At 49.1% G+C, this 20,852-nt stretch overlaps 1 protein-coding gene across 1 annotated transcript; it reads left to right on the top strand.

The window, feature by feature from the left end:
- Positions 1 to 15,995: 15,995 nt before the first annotated feature.
- Positions 15,996 to 16,463, top strand: LOC134979940 (uncharacterized). Its single transcript, XM_063946548.1, has one exon. It carries the CDS (start codon positions 15,996 to 15,998, stop codon positions 16,461 to 16,463), a length of 468 nt encoding a protein of 155 aa, XP_063802618.1.
- Positions 16,464 to 20,852: the final 4,389 nt, after the last annotated feature.

Here is a 20,852-nt window from a genome sequence, read left to right on the forward strand (position 1 = left end):
CCCCCTCCCCTCCCCTGTGTGACATTCAGTGGCCGAGAGGGAGCCAAAGTGGGTGGAGCTAGATGGGAGTAAGGGGCGGAGCTACACGGGACCATGCTGCAGCAGGAGGATGAGCTGCTACAGCTTCGGCCAGCCAGCCTTCATTAGATAAGTTTCTGGAAAGAGAGTGAGTGTGTGTGTGTATATACAGTTTCTGTGTATACTGTATATATGTGTGACTGTGTATGTGTGTAATGTATGTACAGTATGTATGTGTGTGTGTTTGTACGTGTGTGTGTGTGTGTGTGTGTGTGTGTGTGTGTGTGTGTGTGTGTGTGACTGCTGCACAAAGGGGGTAATTCCAAGTTGATCGCAGCAGGAAATTTTTTAGCAGTTGGGCAAAACCATGTGCACTGCGGGGGAGGCAGATATAACATTTGCAGAGAGAGTTAGATTTGGGTGGGTTATTTTGTTTCTGTGCAGGGTAAATACTGGCTGCTTTATTTTTACACTGCAATTTAGATTGCAGATTGAACTCACCACACCCAAATCTCTCTCTCTCTGCACATGTTATATCTGCCCCCCCTGCAGTGCACATGGTTTTGCCCAACTGCTAAAAAATATCCTGCTGCGATCAACTTGGAATTACCCCCAATGTGTGTAAGTGTTACTGGTACAGGGGGCGTTACGTGTGTAAGCAGCACTGCTACAGGGGGCGTTACGTGTTTAAGCGGCACTGGTACAGAGGGCGTTATCTGTGTAAACGGTACTGGGAGAGGGGGCATTACGTGTGTAAGCGTCACTGATACAGGGGGCGTTACGTGTGTAAGCGTCACTGGTACAGGGGGGCGTTATGTGTGTAAGCGCCACTGGTACAGGGGGCGTTACGTGTGTAAGCGTCACTGGTACAGGGGGCGTTATGTGTGTAAGCAGCACTGGTACAGGGGGCGTTATGTGTGTAAGCGTCACTGGTACAGGGGGGCGTTACGTGTGTAAGCGTCACTGGTACAGGGGGGCGTTACGTGTGTAAGCGTCACTGGTACAGGGGGTGTTATGTGTGTAAGTGGCACTGGTACAGGGGGCATTACGTGTGTAATTGTCACTGCTACAGGGGGTGTTACTTGTGAAAGTGTCACTGGTACAGGGGGGGCGTGACATGTGTAAGCGTCACTGGTTCAGGGGCATTACATGTGTAAGCGTCTCTGGTACAGGGGGCATTACATGTGTAAGTGTCTCTACTACAGGGGTCATTATGTGCGCTGTGTGTTTGTAAAATATGCGAGGGTGCAAATTTATAGTTTGCAGGGGGGCGCCGAACACTCTAGCACCGGGCCAGACTGCACACCCACTGCAGTGCACAGCACTGTCACCTTTTACATTGATTCAGCGTCCATACATTACCCTCCGCGATATCACCCTCTCTATCCGCTACATTAACCATCTCGGGGCTTCCAGGCCGGCAGGCCAGGTGCTGTGTTGCGGAGTCAGGGCCTCTGGGGATCTGGGTGCGGCTGTGGTGGGGAGGCACTTCTGTGACATCACACGTAGAGCAGGCTCCGGGGCTCAGACAGTGTGCGGCGCAGGGATGCCTATGAAAGTCTTCCGCTGCGCCGCTTTCATACACATCTATGCCGGTGGCCGCAGCAGGTTTTGCTCCACCTGCGGCGCGGCTAGGGAGTGGGGATTGTTGATGCCGGAGGGGGCAGGTGGACTGGCAGCAAGACAGAGTTGATCACTCGCTAGCAGTTTTTAGCAGCCGTGCAAACGCTATGCCGCCGCCCAGTGGGAGTGTATTTTAGCTTAGCACAAGTGGGAACGAAGGGATTGGAGAGCGGGTACAAAAAAATTTTGTGCAGTTTCAGAGCAGCTTCAGACCTACTCGGCAATTGTGATGATCACTTCAGACCATTCAGTTCCTGATTTGACGTCATGAACACGGCCTGCGTTCGGCCAGCCATGCCTGCGTTTTTCCGAACACTCCCTGAAAACGCTCAGTTGACACCCAGAAACACCCTCTTCCTGTCAATCACTCTGCGGCTGCCTATGCGACTGAAAAGCATCATCGCTAGACCCTGTGTAAAACTACATCGTTCGTTGTAATAGTAAGCCGCACGTGCGCATTGCGCTGTATACGCATGCGCAGAGGTGCCGAGTTTTTGCCTGATCGCTGCACAGCGAACGAATGCAGCTAGCGATCAACTTGGAATGACCCCCATAGGACGCTGCAGTAAAAGGATTGTTTTTTCCCCTATCTACAGCACAGAGACTTGCTGCAGATGGAGTGGCATACCCTCCAGCTGCACCTTTTTGCCAGGTACAGGACCTTTTTTGTTATGGTCTGTACCGTTTTTTGACTCTCCAAGCTTCCATTAAAAGTATAGAAAAAGGGGCGTGACCATGCCGCTGTACCCGTGGCCATGCCCCCTTTTCGAATTTGCATGTTTATGTGCAAATTGTTGGAGGGTATATTGCTGCAGATGCAGTGGGACTATTTTGGGGTGTGGGGCTGGAGCTGCAGCTCCAGCTCCATCAGTCCCATTGCTAATCCTGCTCTGTGAAAACACAGCAGGCAAAGGGCAGAGCCTCCCATTGGATGTAACCTGTGTGGGAGGGCGTCTCTCGCCCAATCAGCTGTGGGCTGGGTGTGATAGACCTGCCACTAACCCAATGAGAGCTCCTAGCCACGCTCAGCGTTAGAAACCCAGGCACAGAATCACAGGGCTATTATATAGGAGATATATATATATATATATATATAGTGTAACACTGTAGGGGTGCAAGGTGCCTTTTCCTGGGGAATATGGCAGGACGCAGCAGCTGAGGTACAACACAAGTCCAGTTTCTGGTACAACTGACCCCGGCCAGTTTTATTGAAACAGAAAATAAAACAAACCCCAAAATAAAAATACCTTGCCTGTCCGGCACTAACTAAACATAAGATGTTCCTAACTGTCACTAAACAAAACACAGAGTTCTTCAGTACATACTGTATAGCTTACTTGCATCAGAAAGCGTGTCTCTCACACACAGACCCTGCAGCCTTCCCAGGCAGTCTGCCCATACTAATCAGGTTAGAAGCACTATATCACTCTTACACAGCTGAAACCCTGATTAGCCCTCTGTGAGGCCAAAGACCCGAACTGGGCCCAATGTCTAGAACTCGCCTTATCTCTCTCTCAGAGCCTTTACCCAGCTTTTACAGCAAACTGAAAAGGTTCAGACAAAACAAAAAGCATTTTTCCTAGAAGTTAACATTTTCTAAAACATGTAAGACAAGAACCTGGGACAAATATACCTGCCCTCAAACACTATCCCAGTGTTCTTGTCACATATCCCCCTCCCCTGTTTCGACCTAGGGGCCGGAACACTTGTAGCCCCCAAACAGAAGATGCGAGACAATGCATCTGCGTTGGCCAATTGTGTTCCCGGTCTATGTTCGACAGTAAACTTAAAGTCCTGCAACGCTAGAAACCATCTAGTTACACGAGCATTCTTGCCTCTATTTACATACATCCATTTTAAAGGGGCATGGTCTGTCACTAGTCTGAATTGTCTACCCAAGAGGTAATATCTCAAGGTATCTAGTGCCCACTTAATGGCCAAAGCCTCCTTTTCCAGAATGGCATACCTTTTTTCATGCTCATTGAGTTTCCTACTCAAATAAATGATAGGGTGTTCGTCCCCATCTCTGGTTTGGGACAGCACAGCACCTATCCCTACCTCTGAGGCATCTGTCTGTACCACAAATTCTTTTGAAAAATCTGGTGTTATCAACACCGGTTGTGAACACAAAGCCACTTTTAACGCTTGGAACGCCTTTTCTGCATCAGGGTTCCATTTCACCACATTTGACTGCTTCCCTTTGGTAAGGTCTGACAACGGCACCGCTGTGGTCGCAAAATTAGGAATAAACCGTCTATAGTACCCAGTAATTCCCAAAAAAGCCCTTACCTGTTTTTTATTCACTGGACGAGGCCAGTTTTGAATAGCATCAACTTTATTCAATTGGGGCCTAATCAGACCTCTGCCTATGGTGAAGCCCAAGTATTTGACCTCCTCCATTGCGAGGCAGCACTTCTTTGGGTTAGCAGTTAACCCTGCCTCTCTGATTGAGTCCAGTACTGCTTGTACTTTAACCAAATGTGACCCCCAGTCTGTACTGTGAATTACCACATCATCCAAATAGGCAGCTGCATATTTTCTATGGGGCCTCAAAATTTTATCCATCGCCCATTGAAAGGTTGCTGGAGCCCCATGCAACCCAAAGGGTAACATCTTATACTGGTACAGCCCCTCCGGAACCGAAAAGGCTGTTTTTTCTTTGGCGCTATCAGATAAAGGTATTTGCCAGTAACCTTTGGTCAGGTCCAATGTGGTGAGAAACCTGGCTGTTCCCAGCCTTTCTACAAGCTCGTCCACACGGGGCATGGGGTATGCGTCAAACTTGGACACCTCATTTAACTTACGAAAGTCATTACAGAAGCGTATGCTACCGTCGGGCTTCGGGATGAGCACTATGGGACTGGACCACTCACTGTTAGACTCCTCTATGACTCCAAGTTCTAACATGGTTTTAACTTCCTTAGAAATAGCTTCTCGCTGAGCTTCAGGAATCCTATATGGCTTTAAATGAACCCTGACCCCTGGTTCTGTGACAATGTCATGTTTTATTATGGTCGTTCGGCCAGGCAGCTCTGAAAATACCTCCCTATTTTGGATGAGAAATTCTTTAACCTGATTGTTCTGATCAGCTGATAATGTCTCTGACACCTTCACTGCGGGAAGCAACCGGGGTGAAGACACCGAAGGGCAAGGCTCCGCTGACAGAGACAACCTATCTTTCCAGGGTTTGATTAAGTTAACATGGTAGATCTGTTCGGGTTTTCTCTTTCCCGGCTGGTATACTTTGTAATTAACCTCATTCACTTTTTCCCTAATCTCAAATGGACCCTGCCATTTAGCTAGGAATTTGCTTTCCACAGTGGGTACCAAAACAAGAACTCTATCTCCAGGAGCAAATTCCCGTATCTTGGCACTCCGGTTATAGACCCTCTGTTGAGCACTTTGGGCCTGTTCCATGTGCTCTCTGACAACAGGTACCACGGCTGCAATCCTATCCTGCATTTGTGTTACATGCTCAATAACGCTTCTATAAGGAGTGGGCTGTCCTTCCCACGTCTCTTTGGCAACATCCAACAGCCCTCTGGGGTGTCTACCATACAACAAATCAAATGGAGAAAACCCCGTAGAGGACTGAGGAACTTCTCTGATGGCCATTAACAAGTAGGGCAACAAACAATCCCAGTTTTTCCCATCTCTCTCAACAACCTTTTTTAACATACTTTTTAATGTTTTATTAAACCTTTCCACCAACCCGTCAGTTTGGGGATGGTAGATGGACGTCCTGAGGTGAGTGACCTTAAATAACTTGCACAATTCTTTCATGATCCTTGACATAAATGGAGTACCTTGGTCAGTCAAAATTTCTTTTGGTATTCCCACTCTACTAAATACCTGCACCAGCTCCCTAGCTATCGCCTTGGTTGTGATAGTGCGTAAAGGGACAGCCTCAGGATATCGAGTGGCATAGTCCATAATTACCAGGATATACAGATGGCCCCGAGCAGACTTTAACAAGGGCCCCACGAGATCCATGGCTATTCTGTCAAACGGGACCTCTATAATAGGCATGGGAACTAGTGGGCTCCTGAAATGGGGTCTAGGGGCATGATACTGGCACTCAGGACAGGAAGAACAATATTCAGACACTTCTTTATAAACCCCTGGCCAAAAGAACCTTTGTAAAACTCTTTCAGTGGTTTTTTCTGCCCCTAAATGTCCTGCGGTAACGTGACTGTGAGCTAAATCTAGTACCGTTCTCCGATAAGGCTGGGGAACTACCAGCTGTTCCACCACATCCTCACCCCTTTTGACAATGTGGTACAAGAGCTCATTACAGATGGCCATGTGGGGATACGTAACCCTGTCACCTGGTACCACAGGTTCCCCATTAACAATCTTAACATTCTCTCTAGCCTTTATTAAGGTAGGATCCTTTAACTGTTCAGACGCAAACAGATCCTTCTTTACCTCCAGGTCAGGCACGCTTTCAGTTCTAACTACTATGTCTCTGTTCCCGGCAAGAGGGTCCTCACTGGACTCCCCATCTGTCACTTCCCCAGCCAAACTAGCAAAAGGCAAAGGGCCAGAAAGTTCCGAAGACCCACGTACATCCATAAAATCACTGGTATTATCAACTGGCTTTTTACTTCTCACATCTGTTGATAACCGTGATTCCCACAGTTTCCAAAAATGAGGAAAATCCCTCCCTATTATGGCCTCATGCACCAAGGTAGGGACCAGTCCCACTTTAACCATTGCTGACCCACAACAAGTTTCTATATTCACCTCAGCAGTGGCATAATGTTGGGTATCCCCATGTATGCAAGTTACCCCAATAGGTATTTGCTGGACCTTTAAGGGGTTCACTAACCCAGCTTTCACGAGGGTAACTAAACTTCCTGAATCTAGCAAGGCCTCTACCCGGTTACCTTCTAAGAACACATCACACATTTGTTTTTCCAGCTCAGGTGAAGGTACCACAGTACAGGCTAACCTAGCAAAGAAAGATATTCTGCGACATTCAAAGGCAGCATCACATTGCATGGGTTCTTGCGTGACTGGGCAATTGGCAATAACATGACCTGGCATACCACACCTAAAACATTTAACCACACGATTATCAACCCATTTGGGCAGCATAGACCGTTCTAGCCCCATTGGCCTGTTTCCAGGGCCAGTGTTTACAGTCTCTCCAGCCTTGCGTTCTCTTAACCGCCCAGCAACGTTTTCCCACGGAACAGTCTTACCAGTCTTTACTGAAGGGCGCTGTCGAGGATCTATGGGTTGCTGGGTGGTCATCAGTAGTTCCTCTGCTGCCAAATACCTCTCTACCATGTCCACTAATTGGTCAGCAGTACCCGGGTTTCCATGGCTCACCCACTTGCGCAGGACCATGGGCAAAGATCTCAAGTAGCGGTCCATGACGACTCTTTCCACCATCTGGGGACCAGTTAATGTCTCTGGCTGTAGCCATTTTTTTGTTAGCTGAATAAGGTCGTGCATCTGGGAGCGCGGAGGCTTCTCCATGGCGTACAGCCAACGGTGCACCCGTTGTGCTCGTACTGACAGCGTGACTCCCAGGCGGGTCAGGATCTCAGTCTTTAGTTTATCATAGTCCCGAGCCTCAGCAGGGCTTAAATCAAAGTAAGCTTTTTGGGGCTCACCTGACAGGAAAGGTGCCAGCAGACTGGCCCACTGTGCTTTCGGCCAGTTCTCACGCTCGGCAGTCCTTTCAAACGTGGTCAGATAGGCCTCCACATCATCAGCCTCTGTCATTTTCTGCAGGAAGTGACTGGCTCGTATAGAACTAGAGCTGGTTGGAGCACTGACGGCCACATCTCCAACCCGAGCTGCAAGTCTCTGCACCACTTCTGCTAAGGCCTCTCTATCCTGACGCTGTTGCCTGTAAAGTTCATCAACAACTGCCTGCTGTTGTCTCTTATTTTCCTCCATTGCCACCTGCTGTTGTCTCTTATTTTCCTCCATTGCCACCTGCTGCTGTCTGTTGGCCTCCTGCTGTAGTCTCCAATTTTCCTCCATTGCCACCAGCTGCTGTCGGTTGGCCTCCTGCTGAGCCGCTGTAGCTTGCAGCAAGGCTTTAAGCAGATCCTCCATGTCAACAGATTTTTCAGGCGGCTTTGCAGCTGCTTTCACTTATGCGCAGAACGGCCTGCTCGCATTCTCCACCAAGTTGTAACACTGTAGGGGTGCAAGGTGCCTTTTCCTGGGGAATATGGCAGGACGCAGCAGCTGAGGAACAACACAAGTCCAGTTTCTGGTACAACTGACCCCGGCCAGTTTTATTGAAACAGAAAATAAAACAAACCCCAAAATAAAAATACCTTGCCTGTCCGGCACTAACTAAACATAAGATGTTCCTAACTGTCACTAAACAAAACACAGAGTTCTTCAGTACATACTGTATAGCTTACTTGCATCAGAAAGCGTGTCTCTCACACACAGACCCTGCAGCCTTCCCAGGCAGTCTGCCCATACTAATCAGGTTAGAAGCACTATATCACTCTTACACAGCTGAAACCCTGATTAGCCCTCTGTGAGGCCAAAGACCCGAACTGGGCCCAATGTCTAGAACTCGCCTTATCTCTCTCTCAGAGCCTTTACCCAGCTTTTACAGCAAACTGAAAAGGTTCAGACAAAACAAAAAGCATTTTTCCTAGAAGTTAACATTTTCTAAAACATGTAAGACAAGAACCTGGGACAAATATACCTGCCCTCAAACACTATCCCAGTGTTCTTGTCACAATAGGTATGTGGTGGTCTGGCACTCTTTGTTGGATGAGTGGCTTGGTCCGGTGCCCGTGCTGACGTTGTTCACGTATGAGTAGTAAAGTGGGTGCCCGGCACTCTGGACTCAGTAAATACGTTTCAATTTATTCCAAAATTTTTCTCAAGACATACATCATGTATGTCTTGAGAAAAATTTTGGAATAAATTGAAACGTTGACAGCACCAGAGGGCTTATCATTTACCCTATTTACTGAGTCCAGAGTGCCGGGCACCCACTTTACTATATATATATATATATATATATATATAAAGAACTGTGGCTCGGCACTCAATCCCTCTCACCAGTATGCCCGGGTGCCCTCCTGTGACCCAATGGTCTATGTAGCAAACAAGGTGTGGCGGCACTCACTCAGGACTTAACGAATGAAATTACGACTCCACAGACAAGCTGTTGATGTTAACGTTAAAATTTCCAGTGCACGGGATCCACGACTTGCAGTTATTTAGAAACAGGCTCAAGTTTTGCACATCCACATTCGGGGAAACAGATTAAAATTGATAAAATACTTACATGTACCAGCACACATGTTATCTATTTCATCAGATGCCCCTGTGGCTTATTCTACGTTGGCAAGACCAACCGCCAGTTCCGTGAGCGTATGGCTATGCACAGGTCAGCCATACGCTCAGCATTAGAAGGCGAAACTCAGTCTCAACCTGTAGCTAAGAACTTCCAAGTATATAAACACCAATTGAACACATTGAAATACAAAGTTATCGACCAACAACCCCACAATATTAGAGGGGGAGATCGCAACAAAGCACTGCTACAGAGAGAGGCCAGGTGGATCAATAGACTCAGCACAATAGCACCTAGAGGGTTAAATGAACAATTTAGTCTGAATTGCTTTTTGTAATTGTATTACTGCTTTTTGCTTTAACTAGGATGTATTGAATAATTGTTTCCATTTTTTCTGTGGATAAGCAATATGTACTGTATTATGTCCTTTGCAGTAAATGACACCCCGTATATGCACGTTTAATAATGCAACTACAGCAGCAAGATGTCATGAACATGCAGGTGGTGGATTCTTCTTTTTGTACAGGATATGTACAACTTTTGTTCTGTTTATGTGTTTCTATGGCAGCCGGGAGTCCAGCGGGGCGAGCGCTCACCAGCATCACGCGTGAAGCAGTGACGTCATCTATCCCCGACCCGACCCGTGGCCAGAAACAGAGGGGTATATTTACTAAGATTCGTAATTTCCGAAAATAGGTCAAAGTTCAATCACGAATGACATCGACAGTGTAAAACTGCAACTTTTTGAATTGATTACGATGGATTTACTAAGCTGTCGTATTCGTATTTTTCTTTGCTTCCGATGTCGATGTCATTCGTTTTTTTTTTTACCTATTTTTACGGCAGTGATTAGCAAAACACTGCCGTTTTTTTTTACACTCAATCTCGGCCGGATCTGTGTGATCCGTGCTGGGGTTCTTATTTTTTTTTTTTTAATTAAACAATGTAAAATCCCCCAAAAAAATGCGTGGGGTCCCCCCTCCTAAGCATAACCAGCCTCGGGCTCTTTGAGCCGATCCTGGTTGCAGAAATATGGGGGAAAAATTGACAGGGGTTCCCCCATATTTAAGCAACCAGCATCGGGCTCTGCGCCTGGTCCTGGTTCCAAAAATACGGGGGACAAAAAGAGTAGGGGTCCCCCGTATTTTTAAAACCAGCACCGGGCTCCACTAGCTGGACAGATAATGCCACAGCCGGGGGTCACTTTTATACAGTGCCCTGCGGCCGTGGCATCAAAAATCCAACTAGTCACCCCTGGCCGGGGTACCCTGGGGGAGTGGGGACCCCTTCAATCAAGGGGTCCCCCCCCAGCCACCCAAGGGCCAGGGGTGAAGCCCGAGGCTGTCCCCCCCCATCCAATGGGCTGCGGATGGGGAGGCTGATAGCCATTTGTGATAATGAAAAGATATTGTTTTTAGTAGCAGTACTACAAGTCCCAGCAAGCCTCCCCCGCATGCTGGTACTTGGAGAACCACAAGTACCAGCATGCGGCGGAAAAACGGGCCCGCTGGTACCTGTAGTACTACCACTAAAAAAATACCCAAAAAAACACAAGACACACACACCGTGAAAGTATAATTTTATTACATACATACACACATACATACATACTTACCTTATGTTCTCACGCAGGTCGGTCCTCTTCTCCAGTAGAATCCAAGGGCTACCTGTTGAAGAAATTCTACTCACCAGATCCATGGGTCCAGGCTCCTCGGCAAATCCAGGGTTAATCCACGTACTTGAATAAATAAAAAAAAACGGTGTCCCGACCACGAACTGAAAGGGGACCCATGTTTGCACATGGGTCACCTTCCCACGAATGCCAGAAACCCACTTTGACTTCTGTCTAAGTGGGTTTCTTCAGCCAATCAGGGAGTGCCACGTTGTAGCACTCTCCTGATCAGCTGTGTGCTGCTGTCCTCACTGACAGGCAGCACGCGGCAGTGTTACAATGTAGCGCCTATGCGCTACATTGTAACCAATGATGGGAACTTTCTGCCCTGCGGTTGACCTAAAGTGACGTCACCGCTGAGCAGAAAGTTCCCAGCATTGGTTACAATGGAGCGCATAGGCGCTACATTGTAACACTGCCGTGTGCCGCCTGTCAGTGAGGACAGCAGCACACAGCTGATCAGGAGAGTGCTACAACGTGGCACTCCCTGATTGGCTGAAGAAACCCACTTAGACAGAAGTCAAAGTGGGTTTCTGGCATTCGTGGGAAGGTGACCCATGTGCAAACATGGGTCCCCTTTCAGTTCGTGGTCGGGACACCGTTTTTTTTTTATTTATTCAAGTACGTGGATTAACCCTGGATTTGCCGAGGAGCCTGGACCCATGGATCTGGTGAGTAGAATTTCTTCAACAGGTAGCCCTTGGATTCTACTGGAGAAGAGGACCGACCTGCGTGAGAACATAAGGTAAGTATGTATGTATGTGTGTATGTATGTAATAAAATTATACTTTCACGGTGTGTGTGTCTTGTGTTTTTTTGGGTATTTTTTTAGTGGTAGTACTACAGGTACCAGCGGGCCCGTTTTTCCGCCGCATGCTGGTACTTGTGGTTCTCCAAGTACCAGCATGCGGGGGAGGCTTGCTGGGACTTGTAGTACTGCTACTAAAAACAATATCTTTTATTTTACAACAAAGGCTATCAGCCCTCCCATCCGCAGCCCATTGGATGGGGGGGACAGCCTCGGGCTTCACCCCTGGCCCTTGGGTGGCTGGGGGGGGGGACCCCTTGATTGAAGGGGTTCCCACTCCCCCAGGGTACCCCGGCCAGGGGTGACTAGTTGGATTTTTGATGCCACGGCCGCAGGGCGCTGTATAAAAGTGACCCCCGGCTGTGGCATTATCTGTCCAGCTAGTGGAGCCCGGTGCTGGTTTTAAAAATACGGGGGACCCCTACTCTTTTTGTCCCCCGTATTTTTGGGACCAGGACCAGGCGCAGAGCCCGATGCTGGTTGCTTAAATATGGGGGAACCCCTGTCATTTTTTTCCCCATATTTCTGCAACCAGGATCGGCTCAAAGAGCCCGAGGCTGGTTATGCTTAGGAGGGGGGACCCCACGCAATTTTTTTGGCAAAAATAAGCACTTTCCCACCCCTTCCCACTGATATACATGCACGGATCTCATGGATCCCTGCATGCATCTCAAATCACGGAAAAAAAAAGCAGGTCGGTTTTTTTTTAGACTTTTTTACGAGTTGTAATTTTTCACGGCAGTGTTTTGTGTTTTTTTGCTTTGCACTTCTTAGTAAATGACCGAGATTCATATCTAAACAGGCGTAATTTGACCGATGGTGTATTCATTCGTAATTTTTTACCTGAACTAGCAAAAAATTACGAATGCCCTCATCACTGCCGTGATTAGTGTTTAGTAAATGACCGAGATTAACCGAGATGACACTTTGAAGAAAAAACGGCATCTCGGTCAAAATCGGGAGCTTAGTAAATATACCCCAGAGTGTACATGTTTTAGGTGAGGGTATATAGGTACTGTATGTCTTTTTGCATTGTATCACTTGTTCTGAAGAAAGTTAATACAACTGAAACGTTAACATCAACAGCTTGTCTGTGGAGTCGTAATTTCATTCGTTAAGTCCTGAGTGAGTGCCGCCACACCTTGTTTGCTATATATATATATATATATATATATATATATCTATAGTCCTTTCCCGATGAGATCCAACATTATTATTCTGTCCCCTGAAATGTTCATGTAACCATAATTATTGATTAAGGGAATATTCTCAATTTCCCACTTTGAGTGTGTTGTTTCATTATTTGTTATGCCTGACAACGAGGGGAATAAACCTTCGAAACGTTGCTTACCTACTGCTGTCTCCATGTGATTTGTGAACTGAGTGCCGCGGGAATGCTGTGATGTATCGGGTGTTCACTGTAATACCTACCGCTGGCACCGGGACTGGTGTGCCTGACATGCTACATGTGTATACATATATATATATATAGATTTATCCTATATATTAGGCCAAATCTGTGACTCTGTGCCTGGGCCTCTAACGCTGGGTGGAGTCACAGGGCTGGGCAGGGTCAACTGTCTCTGGCCAGTGTTAGGCGGCCATTGCTAGGCAACGAGGCCAGCGCGTCACGTCCGCCGCACCTCCTCTTGCTCCCCGCACAGCGCCTGGCAACGGAAGGACGCTATGCGTGGAGAGCCGCCGGGTCCTTGGCAACGGGGACGCCGGAGGCGGACTGCGTTCCCCGTTGCCATGTAATCTATAATCCACCTGTGAGTGCTGGGCCGTGCAGCAGGGCAGCTGCACGACATTACCAATTTAGGTTCCCTACAGCTATTGGAGCAGATTCCTGTTATATTCTCCCTCAGTGCCTGACACAGATGCCGGTGATAGCTTCTTGTGATCTGCTTCCTGCTCTGGAGTATTCCTTGTCCGGTATTCTGTGATCCAGTCAACCTTGTTCCAGTGGTCCTGAGTCCTGGTGTCCGGAAGCCTGTTATTGGAGTCTTTCCAGCCTTCCAGTCGTTTGAATATGTGCCTGTGACCTCGGGGGTTCCCGTTCACCTGCGTGTATCTACTCCGGTGTTGTGAGTAGCGGCTTTGCCGCACCTTACGGCCTTGCCCGTACCGTTCTCTTTTTGCCTGGTTGTTTTCCACGGAGGTCTCTGCCTAAGCTGTCCTCGCCGGTATACGATGGTGTCGTGTTGGCTGGTGAACAGCATTGCTTTTGTTGTTGTTTGTCTCGGCGGCTGCGCCGCACATACTTTTGGTTTGAAGTAATTTAGTCGCCCTTTTCTCAGTGTTCTGTGTTTAATTAGAGGTTCCCCTTGTTTTCATCCTGTCTCAGTTTACGCCTTGTCTCCAACTAAGATGGAGTTGGGCAGACCTAATCCGCCCTTCAAACACGGCTGCCGTGGGCCCAAGCAAACATAGTCTCGCAGGCGTAGGCTGACCACGTGGGTGAGACAACGGAGTTAGGGTTCCGTAGGGGTAGTTACTGAACTTTGTCCTAACTACAGCATCACGTTCATGTTCTTAGGGTTATACACTCAGTAACTCTCATTCCTAGCACAGTGAACGTAACATTATCACCGGCCCAAAACAAAAAAACTGATATTAAAACCAGGGTGGCCTTGAAATTCTGTCCTCATGAATCTGTCAGTACTAGGACAGAATCCCAGCCAGGTTTTAGCCAATCAGATCCAGGAACTCACTCAGATGGTGCAGGATCTTAGTCTCCGGGTGATGTCACAGGAGGACCTTTTACGAGCCTCCCCGAGTATGACCCCTGAACCTAAGATGAACCTTCCTGATCGCTTTTCGGGTAACCGAAAATATTTCTTTAACTTTCGGGAAGGCTGTAAACTTTATTTTCGTTTAAGGCCCCGGTCCTCAGGTACTGAGTCCCAGCGGGTGGGTATTGTGATGTCCTTACTTCAAGGGGATCCACAAATCTGGGCCTTTGGGCTAAGACCCGATGACGCAGCCTTACTAACAGTAGATGCCTTTTTCCAGTCATTAGGCCTTTTGTATGACGACCCAGACAGGGAAGCATCGGCTGAGAGTCACTTACGTGCACTAAAACGGTAAAAATCCAGATGAGGCGTATTGTACAGAGTTTTGCCGTTGCTCCAACGACTGTGGCTGGAATGATCCTGCCCTGCGCAGTCAGTTTCACCTCGGCCTGTCAGAAGTAATCAAGGATAGTCTCATTCAGTATCCAGCTCCGGAGACTTTGGATAAGCTCATGGAGCTTGCTATCAAGATTGATCACCATCTCCGAGAGCGGAGGGCTGAAAGAGGGGCTAGCTTCAGGCCTAATCCATGTGTGTATGCTCTCCCTGAGGACGTCGAGGAGCCCATGCAAGTGGGTCTTTCCCAGCTGTCTCCAGAAGAGAGAACCAGAAGGCTAAATTTAGGGCTCTGCTTATACTGTAGTGGCAAGGGACATGTTGCGCACAGCTGCCCAAATAAACAGGGAAACGCTCTGACCAAGTGAATTGTGAGGGGGTTCACTTGGGTCTGCAGTTAGTCTCCTCACATGATTCCTTGTTGGTGCCCGCCAAAATTTCTTCAGGAACTCTGTTCTTTTATTTCAGCCTTCATTGATAGCGGAGCTGCCGGGAACTTTATGGATCTTGCTTGGGCTCAGGCTCTGGGAGTTCCGCAGCTTCAACTAGATAGACCTATTACTATGCACGGACTAGACGGTGGTCCACTCTCTTAACGGGGTAATTACCCATCGGACCCCACCAGTACAATTGACAGTGGGGGCGTTACATTCCGAAAGGATTGAGTCCCTTCTCACCCATTGTCCGGCCGTGCCTGTAGTCTTAGGTCACCCCTGGCTCGCCCTTCATAATCCAACCATAGATTGGCAGTCTGAGGAAATTTCTCGGTGGGGTTCCAACTGTGCCATGGGATGTATTTCTCGGCCGATCTGGGTCGTGACCGCCACTTCAGAACTCATACCTTCTGTATACCAGGACTACGCTGATGTGTTCTCCAAGGGTAATGCTGATACCCTTCCACCCCACCGGTCTTATGACTGCACCATTGACCTCGTTCCTGGTGCCACTCTGCCAAAAGGGAGACTTTATGCACTATCTGGCCCCGAGACTAAGGCCATGGACGATTATGTGCAGGAAAGCCTGATGAAAGGGTTTATTAGGCCCTCGAAGCCATTGAGTGCAGGATTTCTCTTTGTTGAAAAGAAAGACGGATCTCTAAGGCCGTGCACAGACTACCGGGCCCTGAATAAAATTTCTATTAAGAGAACACTTACCCCTTGCCTTTAATTTCGGTATTGTTTGATCAACTCCGCACTGTGGTAATTTTTTCTAAAATCGATCTTAGAGGAGCGTATAACCTCATCCGAATAAGATCTGGAGATGAGTGGAAGACGGCTTTTAGTACCCAGTCCGGACATTACGAATATCTTGTGATGCCGTTCGGTCTATCTAACGCTCCTGCGGTATTTCAAGATCTTATAAACGATGTCCTCCGCGACTTTCTAGGAAAATTCGTGGTTGTTTATTTGGATGATATTTTAATTTATTCTGAATCTCCGGAACTGCATATTGTCCATGTGCGGCAAGTGCTACGGGTTACGGGAGAACCATTTGTACGCCAAATTGGAGAAATGTGATTTCCACATTGCTGAGGTGTCCTTTTTAGGATATATTATTTCTTCAGAGGGGTTTTTTATGGAACCTAAGAAACTCCAGGCTATCTTAAGTTGGGCTCAACCCACTAACTTAAAGGCTATCCAGAGATTTTTGGGTTTTGCGAATTATTACAGACGTTTTATTCATGCCTTTTCCGATTTGGTTGCCCCTATTGTGGCATTAACAAGAAAGGGAGCTGATCCTTCCAACTGGTCGCCTCAAAACGAGTCTTCCTTTCAGGCTCTGAAACAGGCCTTTGTCTCGGCTCCAGTCCTGAGACACCCCAACCCTGATCTTCCTTTTATCATCGAGGTGGACGCCTCAGAGGTTGGAGTGGGAGCCATCCTATCTCAAGAAGACCCCAAGTCCCTGGTGCTACACCCTTGAGCCTTCATGTCCAAGAAATCCTCTTCTGCAGAATCCAACTATGATGTTGGTAATCGGGAATTGTTGGCAGTGAAATGGGCCTTTGAGGAGTGGAGGCACTGGCTTGAGGGAACTAAGCATACCATTACGGTATTCACTGACCACAAGAATTTACAGTATATTGAATCAGCAAAATGGCTGAATTCCCGGCAGGCACGTTGGGCGCTGTTCTTTACATGCTTCAAGTTCATCATCACCTACAGGCCCGGTTCTAAGAACACCAAGGCCGATGCCCTATCACGCTGTTTTCTTCCGGCTCACAATAACCACTCCTCCGCAACTCCCATTATTCCAACATCCGTTATCCAGGCCGGCCTCGCACAGGATTTACTCACACAGCTAGTCCAGGTTCAGCAGCAGGCTCCCAGCAATACGCCTGTTGGTCGTCTCTTCGTTCCTGAATTCTTGAGGGGCAGTGTCCTCACGGAGTTTCATGATAATAAAGTTGCTGGCCATCCTGGTGTTGCTAAAACCTTGGAGACAATCTCTCGCTCGGTGTGGTGGCCTAATCTTTCTAAGGATGTTAGGGAATTTGTTCTCTCCTAAGCACAAAGTGTCCCGGTCCTTGTCCGTCGGGCAGCTCATTCCTCTGTCAATTCCACTCAGGCCATGGTCACACATTTCCATTGATTTCGTGGTGGATCTTCCTCTTTCATCTGGGTTTCAGGTGATCTGGGTAGTCGTGGACCGTTTTAGCAAGATGGCCCACTTCATTGCTTTACCCTGATTACCGTCCGCTCAAGTTTTGGCAGTCTTGTTCCTCCGCCATGTTTTCAGGCTTCATGGTTTACCCGTGGATAAAGTCTCAGACCGGGGACCGCAGTTTATTGCCCGTTTTTGGAAACTTTTTTGTGCCTCGTTAAACATGAAACTCTGTTTAACCTCTGGATACCATCCACAGTCAACGGGCAGACGGAACGTGTGAATCAATCACTGAAACAATAGCTACGTCTTTATACTGCTAAGCTACAGAACGATTGGTCAGATTATCTTCCCCTGGCCGAGTTTGCTTACAATAACGCCTGTCATTCATCCACTAAGGTGTCTCCGTTCTATTCGGTCCTGGGCTTTCATCCTAGAGCCAATTCCTTTACTCCTAATTGTCCATCTTCTTCCCTGGTCTTAACCTCCCGTCTCAAAGCTATTTGGAAGAAGGTACACCTTGCTCTTAAGAAAGCTGCCTTCCAGGGGGGTGGGAATTTTTTTCAGATAGGTTCCGACGCCCATGCACCTTTAAGGCAGAAGATAAGGTGTGGTTGTCGACCCGCAACATCAAGCATCGACAACCTTCGACTAGATTGGGACCTAAATTTATCGGACCATGTCTTATTATCAAAAAGATAAATCCAGTGGCTTTTCGGCTACAGTTGCCAAAGTTACTTAAAATCGCCAACACCTTCCATTGTTCCCTGTTGAAGCCATATGTTCTTTCCATGAAATTTCCTCTGAAAATTTTCCAGGGTAGACCTCCGGTGGATGTTCAGGGTCAACAAGAATTCCTAGTAGAGAAGGTGTTGGATTATAAATTTTTTCATGGTCTGCTGTATGTTCTGGTCCATTGGAAAGGGTACGGCTCAGAGGAGAGGTCTTGGGTCCAGGACAAGGATTTACATGCTCCTAGACTTAAGAAGATGTTCTTTCAGGAATTTCCTCATAAACCCGGGTGTAGGGGTTCCTTAACCCCTCCTCGGGGGGAGGGGGGGTACTGTTAGGCGCGGTGGGTCTCTCCGGCGCCCGGCCGTTGCTAGGCAACGGGGCCTGGCGCGTCACGTCCGCCGCGCCTCCTCTTGCTCCCCGCACAGCGCCTGGCAACAAAAGGACGCTGTGCGCGGAGAGCCGCCGGGTCCTTGGCAACGGGGACGCCGGAGGCGGACTGCGTTCCCCGTTGGCATGTAATCTATAATCCACCTGTCAGCGCTAGGTCGTGCAGCAGGGCAGCTGCACGACATTACCAATTTAGGTTCTCTACAGCTATTGGAGCAGATCCCTGTTATATTCTCCCTCAGTGCCTGACACAAACGCCAGTGATAGCTTCTTGTGAGCTGCTTCCTGCTCTGGAGTATTCCTTGTCCGGTATTCTGTGATCCAGTCAACTTTGTTCCAGTTGTCCTGAGTCCTGGTGTCCGGAAGCCTGTTATTGGAGTCTTTCCAGCCTTCCAGTCATTTGAATATGTGCCTGTGACCTCTGGGTTCCCATTCACCTTCGTGTATCCACCCCGGTGTTGTGAGTAGCGGCTTTGCCGCACCTTACAGCCTTGCCCATACCATTCTCTTTTTGCCTGGTTGTTTTCCGCGGAGGTCTCCGCCTAAGCTGTCCTCGCCGGTATACGATGGTGTTGTGTTGGCGGGTGGACAGCATTGCTTTTGTTGTTGTTTGTCTCGGCGGCCGCGCCGGACATACTTTTGGTTTGAAGTTCTTTAGTCGCCCTTTTCTCAATGTTCTGTGTTTAGTTAGAGGTTCCCCTTGTTTTCATCCCGTCTCAGTTAACGCCTTGTCTCCAACTAAGACCGGGAGGCATTGGAGTTGGGCAGACCTAATCCGCCCTTCAAACGCGGCTGCCGTGGGACCAGGCAAACATAGTCTCGCAGGCGTAGGTTGACCACGTGGGTGAGACAACGGAGTCAGGGTTCTCTAGGGGTAGCTACTGAACTTTGTCCTAACTACAGCATCACGTTCATGTGCTTAGGGTTATACACTCAGTAACTCTCATTCCTAGCACAGTGAACGTACCACCCTGTGTCAGTGCCAGCACAACGCTACCTACAGGTAGGGAGGTGGACAGCGGTAGCAGCAGCCACATAATCCGGACACCATTACCAGGGAAAAGCCGCCACTGGACGGACGCCCCAGCATGCCTGGTAACACAATATACACCCAGAGCCAGATTAAGGGGGGTGCCCGGGGAGTCGGTGCCCCGGGCCCCCCTGTTTTAAGGGGCCCCAAGATGTAGCTCTGTCGCCATTACTCAGGTTGCTGGGGCAGGAGGGATCCGCGCTGCCGGGGGAGGAGTGCGGCTGTGCATGTAGCTTCCTCCCTCCTCCTCTCGGGCAGCACGGTCGGGGACTGAGTCAAGCAAACTCCAGCCTCCGTCACTGCCAGGAGAGATGCTGCTGGCGGCGGAGGCTGGAGATTGCTTGACCGGGCTGCCCGAGAGGAGGGGGGAGGAAGCCACATGCACAGCCCACACTCCTCCCCCGGCAGCGTGGATCCCTCCTGCCCCGGCAACCTGGTGTCTTCTCTCCCTGCTGCAGCGTGGCTCCCGTTGTCTGTGTGACCGGGGCAGGTGAGCAGCGCGTGCAGCCGGGGAAGGGGGTGCTGGTGATCGGCGGGGGTTGCTGGTGATTGGCTGGGGGGGCGCCCTCCTGTCTTGGATGCGGTGGGCTTAATCCGGCACTGTATACACCCACACCACTCATGGACCCCTCACTTATGCAACCCCATCACCACCTAACACGGGGGGGGGGGGCATGCAGACCAACACATGCCGTTTGCACTACACCACATGACCCACCCATTCCTGCTCACATGGACAACACTCCCACTGCACGCACCTTGCTCCGCTCCGGACACAGCTGTCAGCTCACACACACTGCGGCCCTGTGGAAACGAGAGCCTCTTTTCCCGGGAACACAAAGCCACCCACACCCCGACTGACACCCGCACCTCACACCACGGAACCTTCCCTCTGCCAAACCCCGTCACCAGCTACCAAATCCAGCCACTTAGGGGACATGCTGGCCGGGAGCCGCCGTCTGCGGAACGGAGCAGCACCCACAATGTCAACACTACCAGTTGCTGCACATGCGACGCCGCATCACACTGCAAGCACACTGCACCTCACTCTGTACCTCCGTTAGGTGTATTGCCGCAGCTGCCCCCAGCCCCGCGGGAGACATGTCTGTTCCAAACCAGCACCAGACAACCACACCGCAGGACAAGGGACACGATCGCACATTCCAGATTCTATACACCTAACGCAGCCAGACACTCACAAACGGCCACCTTGCACTATCACCAATCCCCGTATGTGCAGCAATGCCTTTTGCCCTAATCCACACTCGCATGCCCCCCATCACAAGGGGGGGGGGGGGGGAACAAGTGCAGCCTCATGGTCCCAGCACAGCCCTATCACCACAACACTTTACAGCTACCACCAAACTACTCATTAGCTCCAGCCAGCAGCCAGAGATATACCATCGCCTATCAGCACACAAACAGTGCAACCTCTTCTCCCTTACACACACAAACACTCACCCACCACACTCCTAACAACATGCACGCACCCTCCCTCGCCCCCTGCATACACAAAACACCTTCCCCATCCTTGCTACACCCCCACCCAACAACAA

Source organism: Pseudophryne corroboree, chromosome 12, assembly GCF_028390025.1.
Source record: "Pseudophryne corroboree isolate aPseCor3 chromosome 12, aPseCor3.hap2, whole genome shotgun sequence".
NCBI classification, from domain to species: Eukaryota; Metazoa; Chordata; class Amphibia; order Anura; family Myobatrachidae; genus Pseudophryne; species Pseudophryne corroboree.

Excerpts from the sequence above, each read along its gene's own strand:
- LOC134979940 (XM_063946548.1), top strand. The coding sequence starts at position 15,996 with ATGTGCGGCAAGTGCTACGGGTTACGGGAGAACCATTTGTACGCCAAA.